Source organism: Aphelocoma coerulescens, chromosome 4 (genome assembly GCF_041296385.1).
Source record: "Aphelocoma coerulescens isolate FSJ_1873_10779 chromosome 4, UR_Acoe_1.0, whole genome shotgun sequence".
NCBI classification, from domain to species: Eukaryota; Metazoa; Chordata; class Aves; order Passeriformes; family Corvidae; genus Aphelocoma; species Aphelocoma coerulescens.
Window position 1 is genome coordinate 55,989,914 of NC_091017.1, and position 26,161 is coordinate 56,016,074.

General features: G+C 41.7%; 2 protein-coding genes across 3 annotated transcripts in view; one reads left to right on the top strand and one right to left on the bottom strand.

Annotated features, from left to right (window-relative positions):
* The window catches only part of UBE2K (ubiquitin conjugating enzyme E2 K), a 44,681-nt gene extending 37,650 nt beyond the window's left edge, over positions 1-7,031 (bottom strand). The window contains exon 1 of the mRNA XM_069014247.1: positions 6,882-7,031. Coding sequence (XP_068870348.1) covers positions 6,882-6,944 — 63 coding nt within the window. The 5' untranslated portion in view covers positions 6,945-7,031. The remainder of the gene's footprint in view (positions 1-6,881) is intronic.
* Positions 7,032-21,271: 14,240 nt separating this feature from the next.
* The window catches only part of SMIM14 (small integral membrane protein 14), a 41,173-nt gene continuing 36,283 nt past the window's right edge, over positions 21,272-26,161 (top strand). Inside the window, exon 1 of one of the 2 annotated variants that reach the window (XM_069014248.1) lies at positions 21,272-21,414. The gene's annotated coding sequence lies outside the window, so the exon portion shown is untranslated. Of the gene's footprint in view, positions 21,415-21,510; positions 21,628-26,161 lie in introns of those variants that run through there. The other variant, XM_069014249.1, reaches the window with a different exon arrangement.

Here is a 26,161-nt window from a genome sequence, read left to right on the forward strand (position 1 = left end):
CTAACTGATATGTAGACCACTCACTAGAAATCTGGACCCAACCAGATACAAGTTAACATAAAAAAATGTCACTAACTGAACACAGAAAAAAGCAACAGATTTTGCCTGCTCTGCACAAATATTCCCACTACCAGTACTGGGCAAACTCATAGGTCTGGTCAAATGATTGCTGACATTATATGTTATATTTTAAATCACAGATTTAAGTAGTATTCATACTAGTTCTGATTACCTACATAATACCTACATATCATATTACCTACATAATACTGATCCTAAAAGTGCACTGAACTTGAAAACAGCTATATGGTTCGGGTAAAGAGGCATTAAACTACAAATAACTTAATAATTCTGAAAGATCATCCCAGAAGTGAGAATAACAGGCTGTTTTCTCAACCCTTACGGACAAACTTGTTTGATGGAAAAGACCTACAGAACAATTCTCCATTATTTTCAGTACAAACTAGAAGATATAACCAACACACCACAGACAGAATTAAGAAAACCAAAGATGCACAGTAATGGCATTTCACTATCCTTTTTATGTAATTACATAAAACAGGTCTAAACCTTGTCTTGCCTAAAAGTGTAGGCATGGCTAAAATCACAGTAGACAAAATTATTTCTGGCAATGTACAAAAGATCCCACAAACAACTATTTTAAAGTTAAGAAAATCTTCATATTTCAGAAAAATGAAGCTTAAAGAAGCAGTACAAATCTCATATTTGCTCTACCTTCAGGGATCCAAACCAGAACTTGTTCAACATAAAAACCCTTAAAGCTTTGCATCGACCAGAAAAGCTCAGCCTCCATTTTGAAAATGAAGAGGATTCATTATTGTCCTACAATAGAAAAAACTTTTGAACGAAAAAGAAATGGTCTACTTTAAAATTTTTCAATTTATTTACAGGGGAGGGTTTTGCCAGATATGGTGACAGAGCTGGAACCCTTGTATGTTTTCTTTGACAAACAGAAACAAAACAGTAATTAAAAACCAAACTTATACTAGAGATTCTGTAATCACGCAAGTTGAGACAGCTGGGTGGCTTCTAGTCCCTACCTCCTGCCCAAAGCAGGTCTAATATGAGCAGGTTGTTCAAGAACTTGTTGAATTTTGAACTCCAAGGACAGAGATTCTCCAATCTTGCTGATCACACTGCTTAAATGTTTGACTATTATAACTGTAATTTTTTCCCCACTGTCTAATCAGAAATTCCCATGTTCCAGCTTGTGTCTGTCACCCCTCATCTTATTCCCATGCATTTCTGAGACAAGTCTGGCTACTCTCAAGAGCCTCTCATTAGGTATTTAGATACCAAAGGAAGATGTCCCTCTCAATAGTTCTCTCAACAACATCAACTCTTCCACCCTCATCTCACACACCTTGTGCTCCAGTCCCTTACCCACCTTGACGGTGTTCTGCTGAGTTCATTTCAGTACGTATCTGGACACAGAACACTACACATGGTCTCACAAACACAGAACAGAGGTGAAGAATCACTTCGCACAACCCACTGACTATATTCTTGCTAACCCACTATGTGGTTGGACTTCTTTGCCACCATCATGTTCAACTTGCTCTTCACTAGGTCATGAAGTTCTTTTCCTGCTAGGCTGCTTCATTTCCAGTCAGTCTCCAGACTGCATGTACAGATGCATGGAGTTACATTCTCCCGGGTGCAGGACTTGGCACCTACCTCAGCTGAGCTTCAGAAAGTTCCTGCCAGGACATTCGTTTCTCTGGCCTACTAAGATCCCTTTTTGCATAGCAGCCCCAAGCTCCAGCGTGCTGAAACCGCCCCCCCCCCCCCCCCCCCATTTTTTTAATCATACACAAACCTTCTGAGAGACTGAGGAGAAACTGGTACCAATATAATAATGACAGTTTAAATGTTCTTATGTTTATACTTTTTTTACCTTTACACCTTCTAATAGACTAAGCACCCTCAAGCTTTATTCACACAAAGAGTTGCCCTAGTTTTGCCTGGTACAGAGTTATTTTTTTCCTAGTAGCTTGTACAGGACTGAGCTTTGGATTTAGTCTGAGAATAATGTTGATAACACATTGATGCTGCTGAGTACTGCTTACTCTAAGTCAAGGACTTTTTAGTTTCCCATGCTGTGCCAGCAAGCACACGCACAGGAAGCCAGGAGGGTGCATGGCCAGGACAGCTGACCCAAACTGGCCAAAGGGATATTCCATCCCAAAGAATCAGTATAGAAACTGGCGGGGGGGGGGGGGGGATTGGCTGGGAGCTGCTGATTGCTGCTAAGGGATGGGCTGGGAACCGCTGATGAGCAATTGCACTGTGCATCCCTTGTCGTTCTCTGGTTTTATTCCTCTCTCTCTTTGTCATCTCCATGATGATGATGATGATGATGATGATGATGATGATTATCATTATTATTATTATATTTTACTTTATTTCAATTATTAAATTGCTCTTAACACATGGTTTTTACCTTTTTCCAATTCTCCTTGATAACCCATTGTGGGGAGTGGGGCATCTGATTGAGCAGCTGCACGATACCTAGCTGCCCACTGGGATTAAACAATGACAACAATCCCACTGCACTCACTAAACCTCTACCGGCTTCAGTGTGACTGTTCTTAATAGTTCAAAAGCTAAGCACATGTATCAGCATAAAATGGATACTGTTTAAAAAAAATACGTTGCTGACTCAGGAACCATAATAGAAGACATCTCATTCTTATAAACACCTGCATTGATCCTACATGATAAATAGGAAGAAAAACAAGAATCCTACTAACACTAAAGCACAACTACAACTAAAAGTTCCCACATTGGTGAATTCAGTACCTAGCACCCAAGACTGCCCAAATATAAGCAAACTAAAGCAGTGAAGTTTATCTGAGTCTGAAGACCAAATATCTGTGGCTTTTCCAAACAGCAAGAAATTTTCAGAGATGTTACTTAGTATCTTACTATATACTGACATAAATCACAAGACCACTACAGGCAGTGATAAAGCCAACACCACAGCTACTCACTAGGTTTTTACAAGTCTAAGAGAGGCATGGCAGACTACAGTTATTTTTCCCTTCTCTTTCACCTGTAAATCACTGAAACACATAGAAGACTCCAAAACAAACACTCACTTCCTTCTTGGAAATTAAGTACTTGAAGTTTTTGTTATTAACCTACTATTTTCACGTGAATGCTGTTTTGGGTTCAAGCAAGTTACGAATTTCAACTGCTACTTCTTCAGATATCTGTTCATGAAGATATTCATATTCCATAAATGCAGTTGAGTTTAATTTACTCTCAGCTCTACCTGGATTTACCTGCCATAAATGTCTGTCTTTTCTCTTTAGTAAGAGAAGATGGTAGATACACCAGCAATTCTCTTCTTGCTAAAAGGAAGCTATGTTTCTCAATGTGTTACCTTCAGTATGTGATTAGAGTTTTCACTGCAAAAGGTATCAATTAGTAGAAATCACCTTATATTTCCACATGATAAAAGAAAGTGGATGGCCAGTTAAATATTGAATCCTTCAATTCTAGCAGAGTATAATTTTTTTAAAGTGAAACACTGATGCTTTATTAAAATACAAAAACAAGTCACACATAATATTTAACATACCTAATCAATTACAATACATCTGAGCATCAGTCAATGTGTTTCTATTCATTATTAAATGCCAGACAAGCTCCCCCTCTCATAAGACAGCTGGTTATAAACAGAGAACAGGTAAGGATGTGGCTACCCACTGCAGCATTCCAGTAACTTAATTTTAAAATAATACCAGCTAACCTTCACTAAAAGTTTTTCCTACGTAGTAAAAGCAGGATACTATTTTCCTTCCAACTCTTTATTGGTTTCTCCCTCATGCTGCAGCTTCATACTTTTGTTAAAAATACATTTTGCCGCTTAGAATTTCAGCCCATAAAGTGAACAAAATAACAGATTAACGAAATGACTGAATAAGAAAAGAGATAAAGTGGAACATCTGATCCCTTGCCTACACATATTTAACCAGTCAAGTTACTACCTAGACTAACTCAACAACTTCATCTTTGTTACAGATGCACAATAGTTCAGCTACCTCAGAATTCTAAAGCTTCTCCACACACAAACGTAAAAAGTTTTTAAATCATACTTTAGAAAGCACTCCTGACAAAGAAACTGTAGTTACTTTTATCTATTTAGTTCAAATGTTTAAGAGATGCAAAGTTACAAGTATCTGTCTTAAATAAACAATACCCTACTTCTTAATGCCATGTTTATAATAGAACTAGAAATAATAAAGCAAGCAGAGCAGAAACACTTTTCTCTTGCTCAAGTGTGAAAAGACTTTAAATACTTTTACAAAGCACTCAAGAAGTCCCAGACTAAACTTAAAAATATGGAAGATTCTTCATCTCTTATCTGTAAACCAGAGAGCAAGGCAGTATTTCACATTTTAGTTATTTCCCAGAAATTATATTTAAGTCAAGGAAACAGAAAGTGTTAAGTAATATGAAAAGTATATTTAGTCCTGAGTAGCAAGTATTCATAGATCCTTATCATAGCAAGGATAAACACACTTTACAGAATTCTTTCTTCATTTGGAATTTAGTGCTTCCAATACATACTTCAAATGCAGAAGGAATTAACTGCCATCCAGCTGCTCCCTTTTACAAACATTTCTGGTTCCACCACTCTATTTCAGCATAAACGTGAGTAATGGAAGAAGACAGAGAACAAACTTCCTATGTACTTTTCTCCCTGCGTGCCTATCCTCTTCCCAGGCATTTGTGCTCCTACTGCATCTACAATGAAACAGGGGAGCTGCTCTTCAAGTAGTTCAAAGCATTAAATCAATAATAATTTAAGAACAGATAATGTGAACCATTTTGCCTTCAGAGAGGGACTTACAAACTTCTAAACAACAAATTTAGCATTGCCATTCATTAAAAAGATTTATTTCTTTTTAAAGAAACCAGATTTAATAATAATTTTAGTAAATAGTAAGAAAACTCCTTTTTTTCTTTTGTGATTTGTAGTATTTAGGTGGACCTTCATTCATCATCCCACTCCATATGTCTTTACACTCAGCGATACTGACACCATAGTTTGACTGCCCTGGAATGTACAAACATTCAAAAAAAGTTTGCTTGCAACTTTGATAACCATTGAGTAATGCTGAAATTTGGCATTCAAGGCATGGGAGTTAGTATAGTCTGTAAATAGCAATTTTATACATACTCATACATCACCATGACACTCATGTAGCTTGCTAATGGCAGAAGAAAAAGAAATATCAAGAGTCTGCTGTACTATAATTTTGAAATTCCATTAATTGAATTTCATAAGAATTATGACCTTTTTTCTGGCTACCTTTAGGCAGCTCAAAGGCTATTTTATAATAATATTCATTTCCAAAATTCTGTAACTGAGCCCTGCAGACTAAACAAACAGAAATGATCAAAAATGTGCACACTGGATTCAACCTTTACAATAAGAAAATTTACTGTGGACCTCCCTCGGAACCTATGTAAGTTAAGGTTTCTTTTTCTTCCTAAATAAAGCAAAGGGAAAGGGTTTTGAAGCCTTTAGAACAGCACTTCCAAATAGACTTCTTTGTTTCCACAGTATCAGCTGGTTATATGGGGTATGAGGTCTACATTCTCTAGCTTTGGTATAAAGGTATCCACCTAGAAATTTCTCTTGGTCTACATGCAATTCTGTATTGCTGTGCAATAGCTTTGCAAAACCAGCCTGGGCTCTAAAGGCAGCTGTAAAACAAGGCCCTTACATTTTTCTAGGGGCTAGTTCAAGCTGCATAGCAACAATGTTGCTACCACACAATTTAAAAGTACATCAACTACTGCTACCCTAAATGTGTTTTCCTTAAGCCATTAGCACTTTTCAAAAATTATCCTCTCAATTTTTTCTCAGTGAATATGTCCAGATTTCCAAAACACCAGCTTTAAGAGTTACATATTCACATTAATATTTCACAAGCATCTAACCTGCAACATCATCCCAAGTAGGACAACAATGACGACACAACCATTAAAACCTATCTGGCTGATGTCCACCAACTCAGGCACAGACACAGCAAAAGCTGTATTAATGCAACCCTGCAAACACTGCTATATATTCCCCCAAACCGATCAGAACTTCTTTACTGCTGCCCTGAAAGTAGTCAGCCTCTCTTACTGACCACCATATACCTCTGAAGATACTGATCAGGAAACGAGGTAACATGACTGAAATGAGTGAGGCTTTAAAAGCATCCATCTGAAGGTGAGTAACCCTGCAGTGGGATAAAGGAAGTTCTGTATACAGGGAAGCTAAATGGGGGTTTAATGGCAACCGCTAAAAAAACCCAAATATTAAGCCCGTACCCTGCAGCCTCTGGCACTGGCGAGCCAAAGGGGTCAGCTGAAAGGGACGTGTGGGATCACGTACCCCCACCTTGCCCTCCTCAATCCACCTCATCCATCCCTCCCGGCCCTCCCGGTGCCGCGCGGGCGGACGCGGGAGGGCGCGTGCCGGGGGTCCCCGCGGAGGCTGGGCCGGCCCCACCCGCCCCGCCCCGTGGCCTCCGGCCTGGCGGCGCTCCTGAGCACCGACCGCCAGGAGCCCTCGCCGGGGGCCGGCCCTCCCGGCCTCCTCGGGCCCCGCCGCCAAGCTTTCTGCGACCCCCTCCTCATCCTCATCCCAACGGCTGGCGGGCCCCGTTTCCCCAGGAATCGCCATTCCCCTCCCAGAGGCCGTGGGACGGGCCCACCTCCAGCACGGGGAGGTGGGGCCGAGGGGGGTGCGGGATCCCCGCGAAGGCCGGCGGGGCGCCCGCACCGTCCCCCGCTGCCCACGCTCACACGGGGGAGGGTGGCGGCGCGCAGGGGGAGGGGGGAGAGGCTCTGACCTCTTCGCTCTTCAGCACCTCCTTGAACTCCCGCTTGATCCTCTGCACCGCGATGTTGGCCATCTCCGCAGCGGGCACCCCTCGCCCCCTCCGCGCCGGGCCCAGCGAGCTCCACCGCCGCTCCGCTGGAGAACTCCCGGCCCTACCAAAATGGCGCCCGCGCCGAGCATGCGCGATAGGGCTACCGCCGCTCCTCAGGAGGGGCCGCGGGAGTGTGGCCGGAGCGGCACCGGGGCGGCGGCGGCGGCGGCGGGGTCGGGCTGGGCCGAGCGTCCGCGGCTGGATGCTGTCGATGGGGTGGTTGCGGCCCGGGCGTTCCGGCCGCCACCTCCCCGCTGACCCCGAAGAAAGGGTGCGCTGCCCACCTGTGGAGGCGCAGGGGTTCGCCCCGCTGGCCTCCCACCCGGCCGTCCCGGGAGACACCTGCCCCGAGCCGCTCGCCGTGTCACTGGCCGGGCGGGCCCGTGGCGAGGGCGTGAGGAGACACCTTCTCAGGCAGAGCCCCGCCGCGGGCGGGCCCCGGGGCAGAGCTGAGGCCGTTGCGTTGTCATGGCTCCCGCCCGGCCCTGTACCCGCAGTGGGGTGAGCCCTGAGGCGCCGGGCCGGTGAAGGGGCGAAGGAGCACTCTTGGGAGGGCTGGGCTGGGTCCGCGGTAGCGGGAGAAATGTCTGAGGTGTCGCTGAGGAAACAGCTGGCTCAAGGAGCAGCTGGTATGTCTGCTGGTGAAGCCCCCGAGCAAAAAGAAACAGGGGGCTCTCATGTAACTTAAGAATCTGCCCACCCGGGCCCATAACGGCGGTTCTCTTCTATTTTTTCCCCTTATGCTCGGCAGAGAAAAATGTTATTCTTTGCACATCTCTCTCCCAGACCTGCTCCTCGTCCTCTTCCCCCCTCCCCCTGGAGACGCTGGTGCCTCCTCACACGGGGCCTGGGGAACTTGCAGGCCCAGGAACAGGTAACTTAAGGGGAACAGTGAAAGGAACGCTTCTTTTCACGGATTCTGCTACAGTATTTTAAAAGTAGGGTAAAAGGCAAAGGTCACCCCAGTCTAATAGGCATTTTATCGCAGAAGCAAACACGGGCACCCACAGATGTTGCTTCTGTTCTGAAGTCGGGTAACTAACCATAACTTCTAACCTGAGGTGTGTAACACAAGGTATGCTATCGAAGAGCATAGATAGATTTTCAGAGGGGAACATGAGATTGCATTTTGAACTGTTGTTTATTCAGGAACCAGAGGCTTTCAAGACATTAAGGTTTACAGAAACATTTTATAGGGCCCCATTTTAACGGTGCAGTGCAGGACAACATACAACATAGACATTTATCTCAACAAATGTCAGCTTCTGGTAGGGCTGTTATCTGCAAGTGCTGTTCATTTATCTCCATTAGTATACACAGCATTTTGACTCATATGCACAATAAAGAAAGTATAGGCCGAAGCAACAAAAAAATAAATAAATTTTTTAAATCTGTCAACTATATACAGATGCATATAGTCCTTTTAATGTGTTTACTCTTCCCCTGTAGTTTGACTGGAAAAAGTTCATTTTTCTGCAAAAGTGTTGTACCATGTGCATCTGTTCATCAAATTAGTTCTTTTTCAGATTAAAACTTTTAAATGTATTACACAATCCAGTTTTTCAGCTGAGGTTTTCAGTACATTTATGAAAAGGACCATTTTGCAGTAGGCCTGGTTTCTTTTTAATGACTTACAGTGTGATCTTGGACCTTCATCTTGAGAATAATTTAAACATCCAAGTTCCACTGATGTGTCTTAAATTCCTTTTGAGGAGGTAGGTCACGACTTTTCTGTGCCATTGGCTCTCACCAACAAAGAAAGGATAATAACTCTTTTTTCCCTCTTAGATGAAAGTTAGGTTTATAGAGTGCTGAGCAACTATGAGTACTATAGACAAAAATAATACAGGTAGTACATAAAATCTCCAGGTTAAATCCTTCATGTCTTTTCAGGCAGCTCATAGAAAGAAGCTAAGCTCCCAATATTCAGATTTTGCTCTGAATGGAGTGGAAAACATGACCTTTATCAAGTGTCAAAATCTTTTGTGTTCCTGTGAGTATGCTTTTATGTTATAGGTAGTAGACATCCAGTAACAGCCATGGTAAAGGGCAGTGATTTTGCCTGGTTTGTACCTAGGTTCATTTCCATGTGCTCATTTGGATTACGAATGTCAGAGCCTGTTACTGCAAAAATGAAATTAATATGAATTACTGTATCTCTTTTCCTTGGTATACCGTATTCCTTTCCCTTGTCCTTAAATAGGCATTTTTCACTTACCTCACAACTGTTTCATATTCACCATATACTGTGTTAATTTTCTCTTTGCTGAAAGACAGATATAAAAAGGCTTTTTGGCTGGTAGAACAGAGTAGTGGTGAGTTTTGCCAGGATCAAAATCTACATAAAAATCAGTGCCTTACATAATCAGCATGATGGGAGTATCATTTATACCTCCTATACTGTTTTGTAATTTATTATATTTTACTATTTTACAGAAGATTCTACAGGGGTTTAGGGTAGAACAGGACCATAGACTTCGAATAGATGTTTTGGGGGTTGGTTTGGCTTGTGGGAACGGGGGGTGTTGGGTTGGTTGGTTTGTCTGTTGTTTTATTTTTGCTTTGTTAAAAAAGAAAATTCTTAGATAAAAAATGAGAACATAGCCTCTTTGTGTGATTTCAGTGACTTCCATGTCTGACTCCCTAATATATTTTATGGTATGTTGATAATAAAGCCCTGAATTAAGTTCTCATAAGTCTTTTGCCCTTAGGAAAATCCATACACAAAATGTACAGCTGTAGTCCATTGAATATAGCTCTTTTTTGAATTTAAAAAATTTGTAGTATATATGATTTCAGGAGATAGTTCTTTCATTGATCCTATCATCATTTTAGTCTCATACTGAACAGTTCTTTCAACATCAGCTTTTACAAGCTGGCTGCAGATTGGTTTACACTTTTGCCCATTGGCGTTGATCACAACTAATAGAGTGGGAGATACTCAGAATTGTATCTATGCATTGTTTATTATGCTTGGCATATTGTTTTGAAATACTTCTGGAAGTGGGAGCAGATGATATGGTGTCTTAAATGAAGTTCAAACTACGTAAGATTATTGCAGGAGGAAAGTTGAGAGGATCAGTGCCTATAATGTAAGGTGGTTGTAAGGCCTCAGCCCAAGTTCTCAATATGGAAAGACTAACAATATTCGTTAGCCAGTGCTAGGATAACCAAACATCCTAAACACCATGTCATTTCCCATGTAAGATGGGAAGTACTGTCTGTCATGCAACCTATATGTAGGAAACAGCTCCCCACATTTTCATGGAAAAGTGGCTACGGTTCATGCAAACTTTGTGTGCATTGGACTCACTTGCTGTACATCCAATATAGTCGCCATGTGTATGGTTCTTCTCTCTCTCAGACTATGGATGCCCCTAGCCCCAGTGTACTGACTGGGGACTCCAAGATGCTTATGACAGCACTAAGTATGATTTACTTTCTGTTCTTCAAGTTAAGATTCTTGGTGATCTTTTTCTCATTTCAATATTTTCCTAATTTTATTCTTTTCATATCAATAGTACATTTTTCTAGTAGAATTACTCAGAGAAAATTTGGAATTATTGAGATTGTCCCCTGTGATTAGAGGAAAATGAGGTTTTTGAAACAATAACTTTCCAGTATGCAGAATTCTATTCCTCTTTTACTGTTTTATGTCTTGCATAACAAAACTACCACCTCCTCATCTTGGCTTCTTTAGTTTAGAAAAATCAAAAATGTCAGGCTTGATCTTCTCTCATTGTTGCTGGAGGATTACTTATTGGAGAGGAAAGCTATCTCAAGAGATATGTATATTGATTTCAGTCCTTTTAGAAACGGGTTGAACTTGTAGCATTTTAAATTCTTATTTTATTTATTTCATGGGATATCCATATAAGGATTAACTTTACAGGCTGTGTTAGTATTAGATTATATGCACTTTGCATTTAAATGTTTGTATGCTCATTTATAATAATGCTTTATTTTTTTAAAAAGGCAACAAATTATATTCATATAATTAGGTTATTTTTAAATTTAACCTTCGTTTTCCACGAAAGGTACACTATAGCTCTCTATGATCCCAGTTTTTAACAGAGAAATGCAGAAATTGTCTTTTTTATCTGTGTATCATTCAGCCCATTTCGGAGACTAAGAATGAATTTAGCCAGCACGTTTATTGTCTGTCATATTGTGTTCCTATTGTGGCAGCGTCTGGATGATTCAACTTATCCTGGAGATTAGCGTTATCACAAAAATAACTAACTGGTCGTGCAAGTTGACCGAGTTTTAAGATGTCATCTTAACTTTCCTGTTCCTCCTATAGGTGTCCATGTCCGGTTGTGTGGCCAGGTGTAAGAGTGCCCTCTCCTGGGTGGAACAGGGCAGTTTGCCTTGTTCGACTGAGACGGATCCCTCTGTTGGGAAGCTTTCTTTGCCTTGCAAATAACTCATGTTACTGTCACTGCCTTGTCCAGCCGTACCTGTAGGAGTTCTGTAGGCAGAAATGCCAAAACCAGTAGAACAGAAATTGTTTGGTGTTCAGGAAGAGAGAGGAAGTATTCACTCAAGATGCCTGCACTTACCAATTATAGTTTTCATGTCATTAGCAGATTAAATATATATGCATTAAAAGGCAGTAAGGGTTCTAACTAAATATTAGAGTGATGTGAAGTCACTCAGGTTGAATTCATATGATGCAATTCATCTGAATTAGTGGAGTTAGATCATAGTTTCATAGAAAGGTACAAAAGGGAGTTGGAGCTGCCTTAAAAGGCCAGCTGGATAGCTTTTCCTGGCCAGCTGGACATTATCTTCTCCTCATGGCCTTAGGATTTGTGACTGAATAAAAAATGCTACTATTTTAATGGCTGTAGGGGCTAAATTCAGATCCAGACTGATACTCAGAAAACCTCTATTTTATAAAAGTCATCAGGACTGAAGTATATCAGTCTTTTAGCTAGAAGCTTAAATTTGTTGTTCAGTGCAGTGGCAGCTAGGGAAGTGCTTAAATGCAGCAAGTAAGTTAGAGAGAAGATAAAATGGAATTAATATTTTGAAGTGATTGCTTGAGGGTGGAGTTAGAGTCGCTCATTAGGAGATCTGAGTTTGGAATTAGAACTAGAGCAGCAAATAATTGTGAAGCAGTAATTGAATGAATATGGGAATCCAGAATAAATGAAAAATAAACCCACTTCTTTTGGTAGTGGTCTTTAATTGCTAAAATATTTTCATATTCCTAACAATGTAGATAAGCGGACTGCTGGGAAGCTCACTGTGTATAAGTGGTCCAACTGCCATCATATATATCAAATTTGTGTCTCTGGGATGGTTCCACCTGGCTTTCTGTATTTTCCTTTGAGCAGATAGGCATCGTTTAACTCGGGGAGTGTATGTTGTAAACTCATCTCCTAAATCACTGCTGCGTCTTCTCGGGAGAAAAGGATGAGACTGGACACCTTTCCTCTTAATGTACATAAGCTGAGACATAGAGCCATCAATGCAGGCTGCAGAGATGGATTAAGCTCCTGCAGGCAATAGTCTTATGAAGTACCTGTGGTCCCACCTCAAAAAAGGTTTCCAGCTATAAGAGAATATGGATTAAAGATGTATGAATAACCACGGTGTAATACAATGAGAAATCTACTAGAAGCCAAGCCACAGAGACAACATACTCCAGCATACTTTGCATATCAATTGTTAAGAATTCCTTCAATGATCTCTCTGTTTTGTAAAGCACGAGACTTTTTAGGGATCCTGAAAGGTTGGACTAATAAAAAAACAATCTGGAGCTCTTGAATTCAGCTATTATTGCTTGATCCAGCAATCTTTGATTCTGAGGGTTTTGGAAAATTGTATCTCGAATTTGAACTTAATTCTAATGATGGCCATTTTGCTAAACTACAGTATAATCTGTCATGATGGGCACCAAATCCACAACTGATGGAAGTCTTTTGGAACTGTCTACAACAAAAATTTACAAAATAGTGAAGTTTGTCAGAGATCATCCAGAAAGAGCTCAGCTGTGACAGATGGGTAATTTATCAGGCTCTGTTGTTGTAGACATGTTGAAACCATCCTAAAATAGCTGCATTTTGGAGATTAGAACAATTTTGTATTAGGAAAAACATCCCAATTTCTCTATTGATCTTATTACAGTAGAATAATAATTTAGAGTTAAATCCTTAAGTCTAAATCCCTAGTCAGTGTTTGCACCACAGTTCTGTAAAAAAAGTTAATTGAACAGCATTTGAAATCATAGAAACCAGTAAGGATCTGTTCAAGAATAGAAGTCAAGACAATCTGATTTGTTATTTTCCTAACCTCATTGTCTTCAGTTTGTCCATGTGGCTAGCAAGAACAGAGCACCTGGAAACTTACTAGAGAAAACTGAGAATAAAGTCAGTTTAAACAAACAAGGCTCAGATAGTGTTCTGTATTGAGTAATGTACAGTTTCCCTGAACACAGCAGATACAAGCCATTTCTCTGGTCTGTGGATTTCTGCCAGGCATGCAATGTTTCACAGAACAGTATCTAGAAAATCCCTGCTATTCTGTGTGTCTTTCTTTTCAGTAATAGCATATGCCTTTGTTTAGGTGGAAGATCTAGTTCAGATGTAAGGGGTTTCTTGTCTTGAACATTTTTCTCAAATGAAGGCTAGTAATTATAGCTGTTTCAGTGAAATATTATCCATCTCATAAAAATCCCTGTTACAGCTTTCCCATCTTTCTGACAGTGCAAAAAGATCACATGGTGAATTGGAACTAGCTTTTTAAAGGCAGTATTCTAGACTGTGTCTTTCTTTCTTCAAACAGGGCTTAGTCATACTGGGAAATATTCAGGCATGCTGTACGATTGTCTCTCAAGATTTTGCAGATTCTAATTCTTAGTCCTAGGAATGTTGTGACATTATGCTGTTGGTCCCCTCCCCAAATACAGAGCAGACATAAAAGATATTAACACTTCCTGCAGACATATTTTTAGGTGCCATACTATATCGTATTATTACTCATTCCAAATAATTTTACTCCCACAGAAATTGCAGTGAAAATGCTTTGCAGGTGTATCTGCTCCTGGGTTCCCTCTTAAGCGGCACAGTATCACAGAATCACAGCAGGGTCAGGCTTGGAAGGGACCTTTTGAGATCATCTAGTCCACCTTTCCGGTCAAAGCGGGGTCAGCCAGCACAGGTTGCCTCGCCAGGACCGTGTCCATTTGAATATATTTATGGATATGAGACACTGCAGCCTTTGTGGGCAACCTCTACCAGTGGTCAGTTGGCATCAGAATAAAGAAATGTTTTCATATGTTTAGCTCTTGTCCTGTCACTGGGCACCATTTTGAAGGGACTGGCTCAGTATTTTCTCTACAGAGGAGTTAGGCTTCTGCTATAATACAGCTTTGGCTTCCAATCTTTCCATTCTTCTTTTTCAGTAATTACCTTCAGCTTTAGAGATGTCATCTATGTCTAATAATTACCTTAGTAGCTTAACAAAAGGTAACCACAATAACCTGTTTAAACACCAAAAATGTAAATTCATACTTTCAAACACCAAAATGGTTTCCCTCAATCTGTATGGTGTTTTTGCAAAATTTATGAACTGTGAAGTGTGAGTTCAGTTGAATTATAGAATGGTTTGGGTTGGAAGGTACCTTAAAGATCACCTACTTCCAACCCCCTATCATGGGCGACACCTTCCACTAGACCAGGTTACTCAGGGCCCTATTCAACCTGGCCTTGAACACTTCCAGGGATGTGGCAGCCACAGCTTCTCTGGGCAACCTGTTCCAGTGCTTCACCACCCTCACAGTAAAAATTTCATCCTAATAAACCCATTGTTAAAAGTCTCTCCAGCCTTCTTGTAGGCCCCTTTTAGATACTGGAAGGACACAATAAAGTCTCCCCAGAGCTTTCTCCAAACTGAACAGCTCTCAGCTGTTCCTCATAGGAGAGGTGCTCCATCATCTTTGTGGCTCTCCTTTGGACTCATTCCATCAGGTCCATGTCCTTCTTATGTTGGGGGACCCAAAGCTGGATGCAGCACTCCAGGTGGGGTCTCAGAAGAGCACAGTAGAGGGGATGAATCATGTCCCTTGACCTACAGACCACACTTTTGATGCAGCCCAGGATACAATTGGCTTTCTGGGCTGCAAGTGCACGTTGCTGGGTCATGTCCAGACTCTCATCCACTGGCACTCCCAAGTCCTTCTAAGCAGAGCTGCTCTCAATCCATTCTCCTCCCAGCCTGTATTTGTCCCTGGGATTGCCTTAATCTATGTGCAGGACCTTGCACTCAGCCTTGCTGAACTTCATGAGGTTTGCACAGACCCACCTCTCAAGTCTCTCAAGGTCCCTCAGGATGACACCCCTTCTCTCCAGTGTGTTGTTCGCACCACTCAGTTTGGTGTTGTCAGCAAACTTGCTGAGGGTATACTACAGAATTCTTTTTTCCTGACCAGACAGCATTGCCAAGTTCTGTAAAGCCGGATTTTCTTTCTTATACTAAACCACTTGTAGGGTTTACAACTCCTCTTCAACAGGTGTGACATACTACAGCAAACATCCAGCTGCATCATACCACATCCTCAAACAAAATTTGCTTAAAAGCAAATGTGCACAAGTTAAAACCCTTGCATTTTGTCTATACAGATCTTGCCCAGCTGAGAGAGCAGTCATTTCTTGTACACTTGTCAATACTCATGTTCTCATATCCGAAGTAAAAGGTATGGTGGAATGTGCTACAGAAACCAGAGTATTGCTTACAGTGATAACAGATCGGATTCTTTTCCAACAATGTGATTTAGTTCTCTGTAGTCCATACAGAGATGCTGCCACATATTATGTGGTAAAATACTGATCTCCAAGCACTGACTGGCAGAGTAATGCCTTTTGATACACCTCCTCAGCAACGTGTGAAATGTCTTCTCTTTTTGTCATATCTTTTTTCTTAGTAAATAATGCCTTGTTTTTTAATGGATGGTTACTCTTAAATTTCAGTCATATACCAAGTGATGCTAACTGCAAACTGTGTATATCCATTTCAGATCAGAGTAATTCTCTAGTTCATGACCAGAAAATTTCAACTCATTGCTGCTTCTTCATTATACGTAGTAAAGTGTTTACTTCAAAAAATCCTTTGGGACCTTGTTTTCATTTTTTCTCTTATTTTCTTCTGCACCTGATATCAAATCTGCTTGTTTGCATTTTAGGTTGTGGTTTGTCTGTTAGATATGGCTTCTTCTATTAGGCATTCACTTGGAAAGAAACAGGGATTAATTTTTATTTCAAGTCTGTGAGAACTGTAACAGTTGAGGGCTCTGACTCATGTTCGGAGGCATTTTGAGACTAAATGCTGAAATGGCTTGGAACATAGAGGGTGACATGAGATGTGTTTTTCCCAAGTGGCAGCAGTTTTCAGATTAATATAGCAACGTTAGCTGCTGGTAAATTTATGGCTGCAGATAGCTTACGTGAACTACAGTTGCTTATGAAGCAGTTCATTCTGTTCTTTGTGAGGAAGCCACCACAATTGTGCAGCTGCTATTATGATTTCTGCTCCAGAGGAAAAACAATTTTTTAAGGTTATACCAGTGTTGGTTCATTTAGACCACATTTTTAGAGGGGATTGCCCAAAGTAATTGCAAAAGAATGTTCCCAACACTGATTGGATAATTATCAACGTAATTTAGTGGACTATTAACTTATGTGGTTACTGAGAACTTAATATTCTAATACTACAAAACCATTTCAGCCATGTTCACCCATGTTCAAATTCAGATGGTGTATCTTTACCAGTGAGTGTTATCATTAACAATTTGGTGGCTCAGGACTTAATCCTCTATTTCTAAATTGTGTTTTGCAAACCTGACCTTGTAAGTGTCCCAATTGACCTGCTTGCATTTCATAGTAAATCTAAATTACTAGTCAATATTCTAGTTAAGTATAACATAATCCTTGTCATCCCCTCAACTTCAGATTTCCTTCATCCGTTTCCTAGTTTGGAAAGCTTCACCAGGCAGCTGTGGTCTGGCAGCATTGCAGCAATCCTTTGTGGTCATTTTCCCTGGACTGCGGCTAATTGATCACAAGTCTGTTGGTGTGTGGATGCTTCAGAAGCACAAATGATCCTCCATAGGTCCTCTGACAATTTCAATGGACGTTCTTGTTTACACTGAGCCATATTTTTTCTGTGAGTTTTGACGATTGTGGTTGAGTGTTTGTTAAGTTTATATCTGCACATCAGCACAAAATCTGGCAGTATAAATTTGGTTCAGTGGTGATTACATGAGAAATATCTGTTAATTTAACATAAGTACACAATATAGACTTTGTGCCATCCAATTCACAGGCTTGCTGCCTAGTGTCCCAAAGTGTTTTTCAGTTCTCCAGAGCTTTGTGAGATGCCAGCCCAGCTGAATTCTAGGAATGCTTGCAGGCAACTTTTCTAAGAACTCGGCTTCTTTTTCCAAAATTAGATTTCCATTTCCAAAAATCCCAGTGTTGCTGCCAAAAGGCCTCTCTTACCTTGCTACAACAAGGGTAGTTAATCTTTTCCTTTCCACTTCCTAGGTGCCATTTTCAGACCATTTTGCAGACCTCTTCCAAATGGCTCATTGGTATCAAAATTTGCAGCAGAGTTTTCTGCAGATTTCTTCCAGGAATAGCATTATCTACTCATTATGAACTTCATACAAAAAAAGAGGGAGCAGACAGAAAAGGAGTTACATTAAGAGAATTTGCCCCATTTCTAGGTCATTTTTCAGATCTCATGAAACTGCATGAATTGCAGATGAAGAATTTCCACTCCACAGAGTATCTGGATGTCAGCGATACAATGCCTAGTGACATGACTTATGCAGCAAAGATGAGAACATCAGCAGAAAAAGAACTTCAGAATAGGAAAAGTAGCATTCTTCAGTGTCTGTAAACAAGCTCATTCATTATTTGGCAAGTTAGATCACCAACATGACTCCTACTTTTCCATTGCCTACTGGGGTAGAAAAGTTGAAAGCTAGCACTGTGATGTGGAATGTGACACCTGCCTGTTGCTTCACAAAATGCTCAACCCACACTACTTTGAGATGATGGACATAGAGAATGTCATAGTAAGTTTTGCTCAACTTCCACCCTCCTCCATTGTACAGGGTTTTGGTGGAAGGAATATTACCACCCTCTGCCCTTTAAGCAGAGTTGCCTTCATAGTTTTAGCTTGGCAGTGGGCATCACAATTCTTTTAGTGTGCCAAAATCAGGGGATTCACTATTCTGTCCTTGTTACTAGCTGATTTTGAATGCATCTCATGCCTTTGTTCATAAAGTAATCTAAGTCATCACTGTTTTCATCATAGTTTGACTGCCAGAACAGAGACTTCATAGAGTGAGTCTGAAAACAGCCTCCATATCAGGATCTTGTTTTACTGCTGTATTGTGCACTAAATTTGTGTGTGTAAGGGGAAGCAGATGGCTGAAGCCTGGGAGTAGGAAGCTGAGATAGAATCAGTGCCTGCAATGGCTTGTTCATTTGCCCGTGGGAACCAGGAGGGCCAAATTCTGAGGGATGCTCTGGCAGAATGTTTTATGTAAAATACCCAGCTACTTCTGCTTACGTGTACATTCTTGCTGATTTGAAAGCAATAAGCTTATGCATTGTTTCTCTTGTTCCTGGTCTCTTCTTTCTGTGGTTCCTGTTGCCTGCCCCTCTTCCTTGACAGTTCATCCTCTGAAGTTTCATACATGAGGATAACCCTTTCACAAATCCATCCTTCATTAGGCCCATCAGCTTCCCTTATTCCAAGAATGCCAATGGAAACATATGTTGAACAAAGAAAAATAATCAGGACAATAATTGCTATTTTGCTGTCAAAAAGTGCAAATAATGCAGAATACTGGAAAACCCTCAGCTTTTCACTGAGACCAGTTATGTAAAACTATTTCCAGATATGCTGAGCTTTTCAGTAACAACATGGGGTGAAGAAATGAGAGTAGGGAGAGGTAGTTGTATCTCATCTAGGGGTGCTGGCTGGCCAGCCAAGTACTGCTGCTTGCACACCTCTTCAAGGCACAATTTCAAGACATTACCAGACATAATGCAAGTACCTGGATGGGGTGATGGGAGAAATCAGCCAGAAGGATGGGATGTGCTGAGGTTTGAGGAGGCTGCATTTAATTCAAAGTGAGGAAGACATCCCAGCTCTAGTTGTAAGTGCCATCATTGCATACTGCTTTCTTGTAGATCACTCAGTTGTCATCACCATCAATTCCTGCCTCTTCTATATAGACTCTCTGCAGGCTCATATTATTTCTGACAAGGCATCTCATGCTGCTGGTCCAGCTCACTTAGTCTTGCCCTTCCAGTTCTAGGATTGTTCAAATTCAGTTCTCCAAGAATCAATCACTGAGATTCTCTTCTCAATTTCCATGGTTGCTCCAAGAATGCCTGCTATCATTTTAGCAATTTCTGTTTGACTTTGTCCAAGAGCTATTTGGCAAGAAAATAGATGTGTTTGGCATTCCTGCCTCAGCATGGCAGGAGAAACCTTCCTCTCTGCTATTGTGTAGTTGGCATTGCTCTCCTCTCTTGTTTGAGCCAGGACTAATGGTAAGCTGTGTCTGGTTTGGGGATTTCAGGATCTCAGATCTGTTTTCTAGAAAAATGGCTAGCCCTGTGTAGGAGGTGTGGGAGACAGACATGCAAGACTGCTTAATGGTGTTGAGAAGCTGCCTTTGCTTGTTTCAAGGGTGGCTTGTTCCTGATGAAGGGTTAGGAGGATGGTTGAGGGAGAGCTGGAAGGACAGATGCAGCTAACAGTTGATCATTCTGCCTATGACTACCCTCTGACACCATTGTCTGGGTTAGCTTAGTGGTTGGCCAGGACAAAGTATACTTCAAGCCAAGTGTACTTTGATATTGATGATGTTCATGGTTGCAGTCCAAACTCCTGAACAGACTGTCAAGAAACCTGTTCTCCCAAGAAACATTGTAGGGATATAGTTTCATATTTCCAAATTAAAGATAAATTTTAGCATCCCTAGTGCCTTACCAGAGGCTTAGTTCCCTGGATTGAGGTAAACAAGATGATACAAGCTCTGCATAGTTTAGCTTTTTTGTGTGATGGCCTGGCTTTGTGTCAGTGCCTTGCCTCCCTTTTCAGTATTGCTGCTGTTTAGTTGGGTGCTAAGACAAGAGAAAGGGCTGAAACATGGGATCCACAGCAAATCAGGACTGTGTGGCATTGCTAGACAAAGGTAGCCTACCTGCTGCCTCTCAGAAGTGGAATGGATATGTCCAGGGCCAACCCTAACTGAGCAGAGTTAGCTTACCTGCATCTTTCAGAGAGAGGTGGCTCTGCACACCAATGATGGTTGGACATGCAAGGCTGCCAACTGGCAATACATCCAAGACTTGCCAAAGTAACATAGGCTAGACACCCAAAGTTTGAAAAATACTTTCAGAAGAAAAGCTGTTGCCATGAAAGGAGGCTTGAAAACCCCATGACAACTGCAAATAGTCATGAGAACAGCCGTATGTGGGTCATATCAGACAGTACAGCAGTGGTCAGAGGTACCAACCTCTGAGAGCACTTGCAACTTCTATCCAACCTTCCTTTCTCACTCTAATTACAGTACTGTCCTTGTTTCCTGTCTTGGAGGTGGTAACCCAGCCTTGGAAATACTGGGAGGGACAAGATTTTCTTCTCTGTATAATCCCATTCCATTATTGCATGGTATCAGTGTCCTCAAGACAGGATGTGGCCCATCTTTCTGTGCTGGGAGCATGACACCCCCTCTCCTTGGCAGACTGAGAGGCCACAATCTGAAATTTTCCTTTATAACTTCATTCACAGCATTTAAATACTTATTTTGATGGATGCTTTAATTGTTCAGAAGCCTGTGAGTCACGAGCTCCTGAACAGGCTTTAGATTTCTAGATGAGAAACTACACTGTAAATTCCCTCGTACTTTGGAGGGGATGGCTGGGGCCAAGCAGCCGAAGTGACCGTGTTTGTGACGGGGCCGCGGAGCCCTGGCTGCGGGGGCTGTGGCGGACCCGCAGGCACACCTGGCCCCAGAGCAGTTCTGTCCCTGCATCTCTCTGCGCTAACCTACTGGAGCTTTATTTTATGGCCGACGCGTTGCTCAGCACTGCGGCCGCCCGAGCACGTCGCGCTACCGCGGCCCCCGAGCCCGGCCCGGCCCGGCCGGACAGCGCAGCCCGGAACACCACTGCCTCTGCCCGCAGCAGGGCTCCGGCTCCCGTGCCGGGCGGAGGGGCGGGAGCGGGGGGCGGGACCGCGCGGCGCCGCCCCGGCCCCGCCGCCGGGAGCCGGGATCCGGGATCCGGCAGATCCGGGTCTCGTGGCGCGGGCTGACGTGTGAGCCGGCCCGAGCCGCGGGGCCGAGCCGCGGGGCCGCCCCTGCCCGCCCGGCTGCCCTGCCTCCGCCCCCGCAGCCCTCCGCGACGGTGGCCAGAGCACGGTGAGCGGGGCCGCCGCGGCGGGGTCGGGGAGGGCGCGGGCCGGCGGCGGCTGAGGGTTTGTGCGGACACCCCCGCCCGACCCTCCGTCCGCCGGGCGCGGCGCGGGCCGGGGAGTGGCGGCGGAGCCCCTCTGGGGGCTGCGGGGTAACTTCAAGCCTGTTGAAGTGCGGAAATGTCCCCGCCGCCGGGCGCTTCGCCGGGTGCCTGGGAAGGTAAACACCGGGAGAGCCGGAGCCGCTCCGCTCGGTTATTGGGCAGCTCTCCTTTTTTTTTCCAAACCAGAAAAACGTCGGCTGGTCTTCTTAACAGCTGGTCTGGTTGTGTTTTTTCTGGTTATTGGGGGTTTTAGTGCGAAGTGCACTCTTCTGTCGATTTTCCTTTTTTTCTTAAAGGATCTCAGTCTGATACTTTGAGCCAAAGAGGGTTAGTTTTCTCTCTTTAAAGAAGCTGGCAGTGGCATGCAGACACCAGGGTTATGTGCTCCCAGGCTGCTCCCCGCTTTAGGAACAGGGTGCAGCCGAAGGGGGAGAGATGAAACAATGTAATGTGAAAGATAAACATTATCACACTGCTGTTAATTTATTAAAGATAGGGTTACTACCAGGAACTCTTCATGTGTGCTCGAATATGTGATTCCTGGGGAATCCACGGGGAAGGGGTATATTGGTCTTGGAGACCACAAGATACGGTTACTTCTCTGCTGCTGTCACTGCGCTGGGTTCCCCAACTGTCCTGCCCTGCAGCTCAGCCTCTGCCTTCCATAGCAGTTCTGAGGCCTTGGCTAACCAGCCCTTCTACAAGAATGTGGTGCAAGACCTACATCAAAAACTTTGGTTTCCTGGCAAACACCTGTTTGTCTAGTCAGGTGTCTTCAGGATTGCCTTTTAGATTGTAGAGTATTTGTGCTGTATACTGTCTGAACAACCATATCTGTGCAGATGTATAAGTCTTGAAAACCATCTCCAGTTTTTAGAGGCAAGGGCATCTAACATTTTGGTCTTCATAGGATTTTACATTACTGTTGTTAGTGTGCTTACTGGGGATGGTGTGTATCTTTAGTGAGTAATAGTGGGTTATGTATTAGAAGTCTTTAAATGCTTGGCTTTTAGAGTGCTATCCCCCTTTACTCATTTATGTTACATTCCAAAAGCAGACATAAGCTCAAAAAATCAGAAGCGGGAGAGATCAGTTTCACTTTTTTATTTCTTCCTATATCCGTGATAAATTCATCCAGTTCCTGTGACCTGATGAGATGAAAGAAATCAGTCTTTGATTTTAAAAAGTGACCCTGTCGCTGAGGCTTGAAATGGTAGAAGCAGTTTGCAAAATAGAAGTAATTGTAGTGTTAGCAGTACATTAGTTGGTTCACTTCTAACCACTGTTCCTTCCCCTGCCACTGTGGTGGGTGAGTCCAACATCTTTGGTTCTTTTTGCCCTTTGTAAAAGACAAGATTTACAATGTTTGCCTAACTTTTGTGTGGTACAGAGTTCTGTATTTTAAGTCGTTTAAGGTCATTTCGTATACGGAGCTAAAAAACGGCAAAGTTTTACTGATGTGTTATTGGTAACACTGAGTTGTTGCATGTGCTTCTCTGACAGGCAGGGACATCCCTGACCCACTCGGGAGCATAAGCCCCGAGGTCTACTGTAGAACTGAGATGATGGTAGCAGCAATTATGTAGCTCTGGGTGGATCTTTTTTTAGCCTAGTTAGATAGTATTTTGCTGACTATAGAAATAAATAGACAAGGTTCTATGAAATTCCTTATATTGTGCAGACTGTGATGGTTTTGCAACACCTTATGTAAACCACAATCAAGTCCATTAAGTTCCAAGCTGCATGGCCCAGTTACATGACCAATATTCTGCAGTCCATATTCTTTTGTTCTGAGGCAAAACCGAGAATGATACAATTGTTGTTAAAGAAGTATTCTACATTTTTAAAATTTCATTATGTTTTAATAATTTTGAAACTATTTTACCTGCTTTCAAAAAGTTAGTATTTGGTTTTGGAGGAAGTTAGTTTCTAACTGACTTCTGGTTTTGTTATTAACTTCTCATTTCCTACCGTCATATATTTAAACTTCAGAATAAGTGGTGTGTGAATGTTATTTGCATAACAGATGTGTAATAAAACTATGTTTGTGTTTCAGAATTTTCCCTCCTAGATATTATAGGTACTTGACATACCTTCTTAAAGATGAAGTTTTGTCTCTGCTGTAGCTTGTCATACCAGAATTTGACCTAACATGAGCTTTCACAGGGCCGGTGCAATGAAAGTAGCAAGATCTTCTCTTCTTATAAATGCATGTGAATGGCAAAACTGTACAGTGCCCTGACAATACCAAGTATCAAATTCTTACTCTGTATGTTTTGAGCATTTATCAGATTCTTCATCACAACAAATACGAAAATGTTTTGGCAGATGCATTTATGCATATAAAACTTTATGTCATCTGCCCATATTCTGCTTGGAACACAGCTCAGAGAGCCTGTGAGCCTACTTTGCATACGTGCTGTTAAACACTCTGCATATTTGCATTTACATACCTGATATTACACTTGATATTAAACACACACTCTGTTTTAACTTCCTAGGTTAGAGATTCAATTTATGAATGCATACAGATCTATCTAGTTGTTAATGAGGCACCTGATTCTGCAAAATGCTGATACTTCTTGTAAAATCCAAGTACTCCCAAACCCTCTAGAAGTACAGTGGAAGCTAAGAAAACTTTCTAGGGCTCTGTCACAGAGCTGAATCTTGCAGTCCTGGTTCAGGAAAAAAGAAAAAGGAATTTTTTTCCCCGAAGAGCTCCTTCAGCTTGGATGCCTTGACTCATCAACAGCTAGCTTCCCCAGTTCCCAATGAGCCTCATTTGAAGTAAGGCTTCTTAGCTCCTCATCATGAAGGAATACAGTCGGGGATATGAGAAGGATCAGCGTGTGTTAGCTGTGTTAATCTTACTTCTGCTGACAGAACAGTGGCTCTGCAAGCAGTACAGTGGAGAAATATGGTTCTATCCTCTTCCCTATTCCCACTACCTATTCCATACTACTGGCTGAGGCTGAGGCAAGAAAAACGTCCCTTAGTGATGATTGATAGGGCTTTTCATGAAAGATTTGAAGATGCTTGGGGGAGCAGCCCCTGGCATGATTGAGTGATTGTACATTTGCATTGTTGTTAATTGAACAGATATGCTTCAGAAGCTTTCATTTAAGTGTCTAACTGGTATTTTTACAGATAATGGAACAAATTAGTCCCATTTGGGTGGGAACAGTTAGAATTACACTTGATAAAAGTTTTCCTCATTAAGATTAGTTCTGATTCTTCTGCAGCTTTGCATGCATTAAAAAGCATGGCTTTCTTGAGCTAAATATAGTTTCATTCTTGCTTTATAAAGCTTCTAGACAAATGTCAGATCCAAAGCACTGAGCTGTCCTCAGAAAGAAACAATTTTTATCAGAAAAAAACCAGAAAAACTGGACAAAAATGTTGCACCAACCACTTACATGACATAAGCAGCTGCAGTGTTCATATATTTTATTTGTTGAATATTTGTCAAATACAGACCTCTAGTGTTATAGCTTTGGTCTTATTTTTTTCATATATTCACATGTGTATTTTCATATATTTCCTGTTAGTTAATAATAAAATCTTTATTTTTAGCAGGGCAATATTTTTAGACAACTTGATAAAATAATTTATGTATTTTTTTCACACATTAAGAGGTTTTTTTACCTAAAAAGCAGCTGTCTGAATGAAATTACATGACTATGTGAAGAAAATTTGGGGTCCTTCAAACAGTTAAACTAAATCAAGTGTGAAAGAAGGGTTCCTGATGTGAGCAGCCTTAGTTTAACAAGAATTCCTGTGCAAGTGATTACAGTGTTGTTAGGGGATCCTCATCCTGGTATCTAGATGAGACTGATCAGATTTCACCTGTAATTAAGCACCCCTGTTTGAAAATACTAGGCAAGCTTTTTATCAGAGAGTTCTGTGAAATCTAGAAATATTCTTCTTATTATATTTCTTACATAAAAGAGACTTTTTTGAGCCATGGAGATTGTCAGATGGTTTAGCTTCAAATTAGTATGTGGAACAAAACTGTCTAAAGATGAAAGATGCATATTTTTTGTGTGAAAACTGTGGAGCCAAAGGTAAGATGTGTGTTGCGAACTAATCCTGATCTTGTGAAACAGTACCATAGGTTTTTGTTGTGCAAATTAATATGGATTTAAAAATCTGTTGCTAGTAGGTGCAGGGGACAGTTGTGTCATTTGCATAGCACTTTCCTTTTGATAATCTAAACTAGTCTGTGAGTCTGCTGAATTAGATGGATGATAGTCTCTGGTAAAAACTGGGTCATCTGTTAGCTAAACATATGTAAATAACCAAGTCCAGAAATCCTGTTAATTGCTACAGATTCCCTCTGGTATAAGTACTGATTTAAAAAATTCTAATTGATAAGCTTCAAATTGTTTACTGCAGGTATGTAAAAAACCTGATTCAACTTCCATAGAAGTTGAAGACAGGCACCAGCTAGCTTCAGATAAAATTTGATCTGGCCTGAAGGGGTTAGGAGTAGGGCTGCCAGGGAATAGAGCTGCTTTCATCTGAAAATTGAAAATCCTGCTATCTTTCTCAGCATGCTGCTACCCTGTTAAATGTGTTTGCTCAGTGGCAAGTTATTAGAAACATATGTCATCCCTGGATAAAAAAAAAAAAAATGAAAGTATTCCAAAG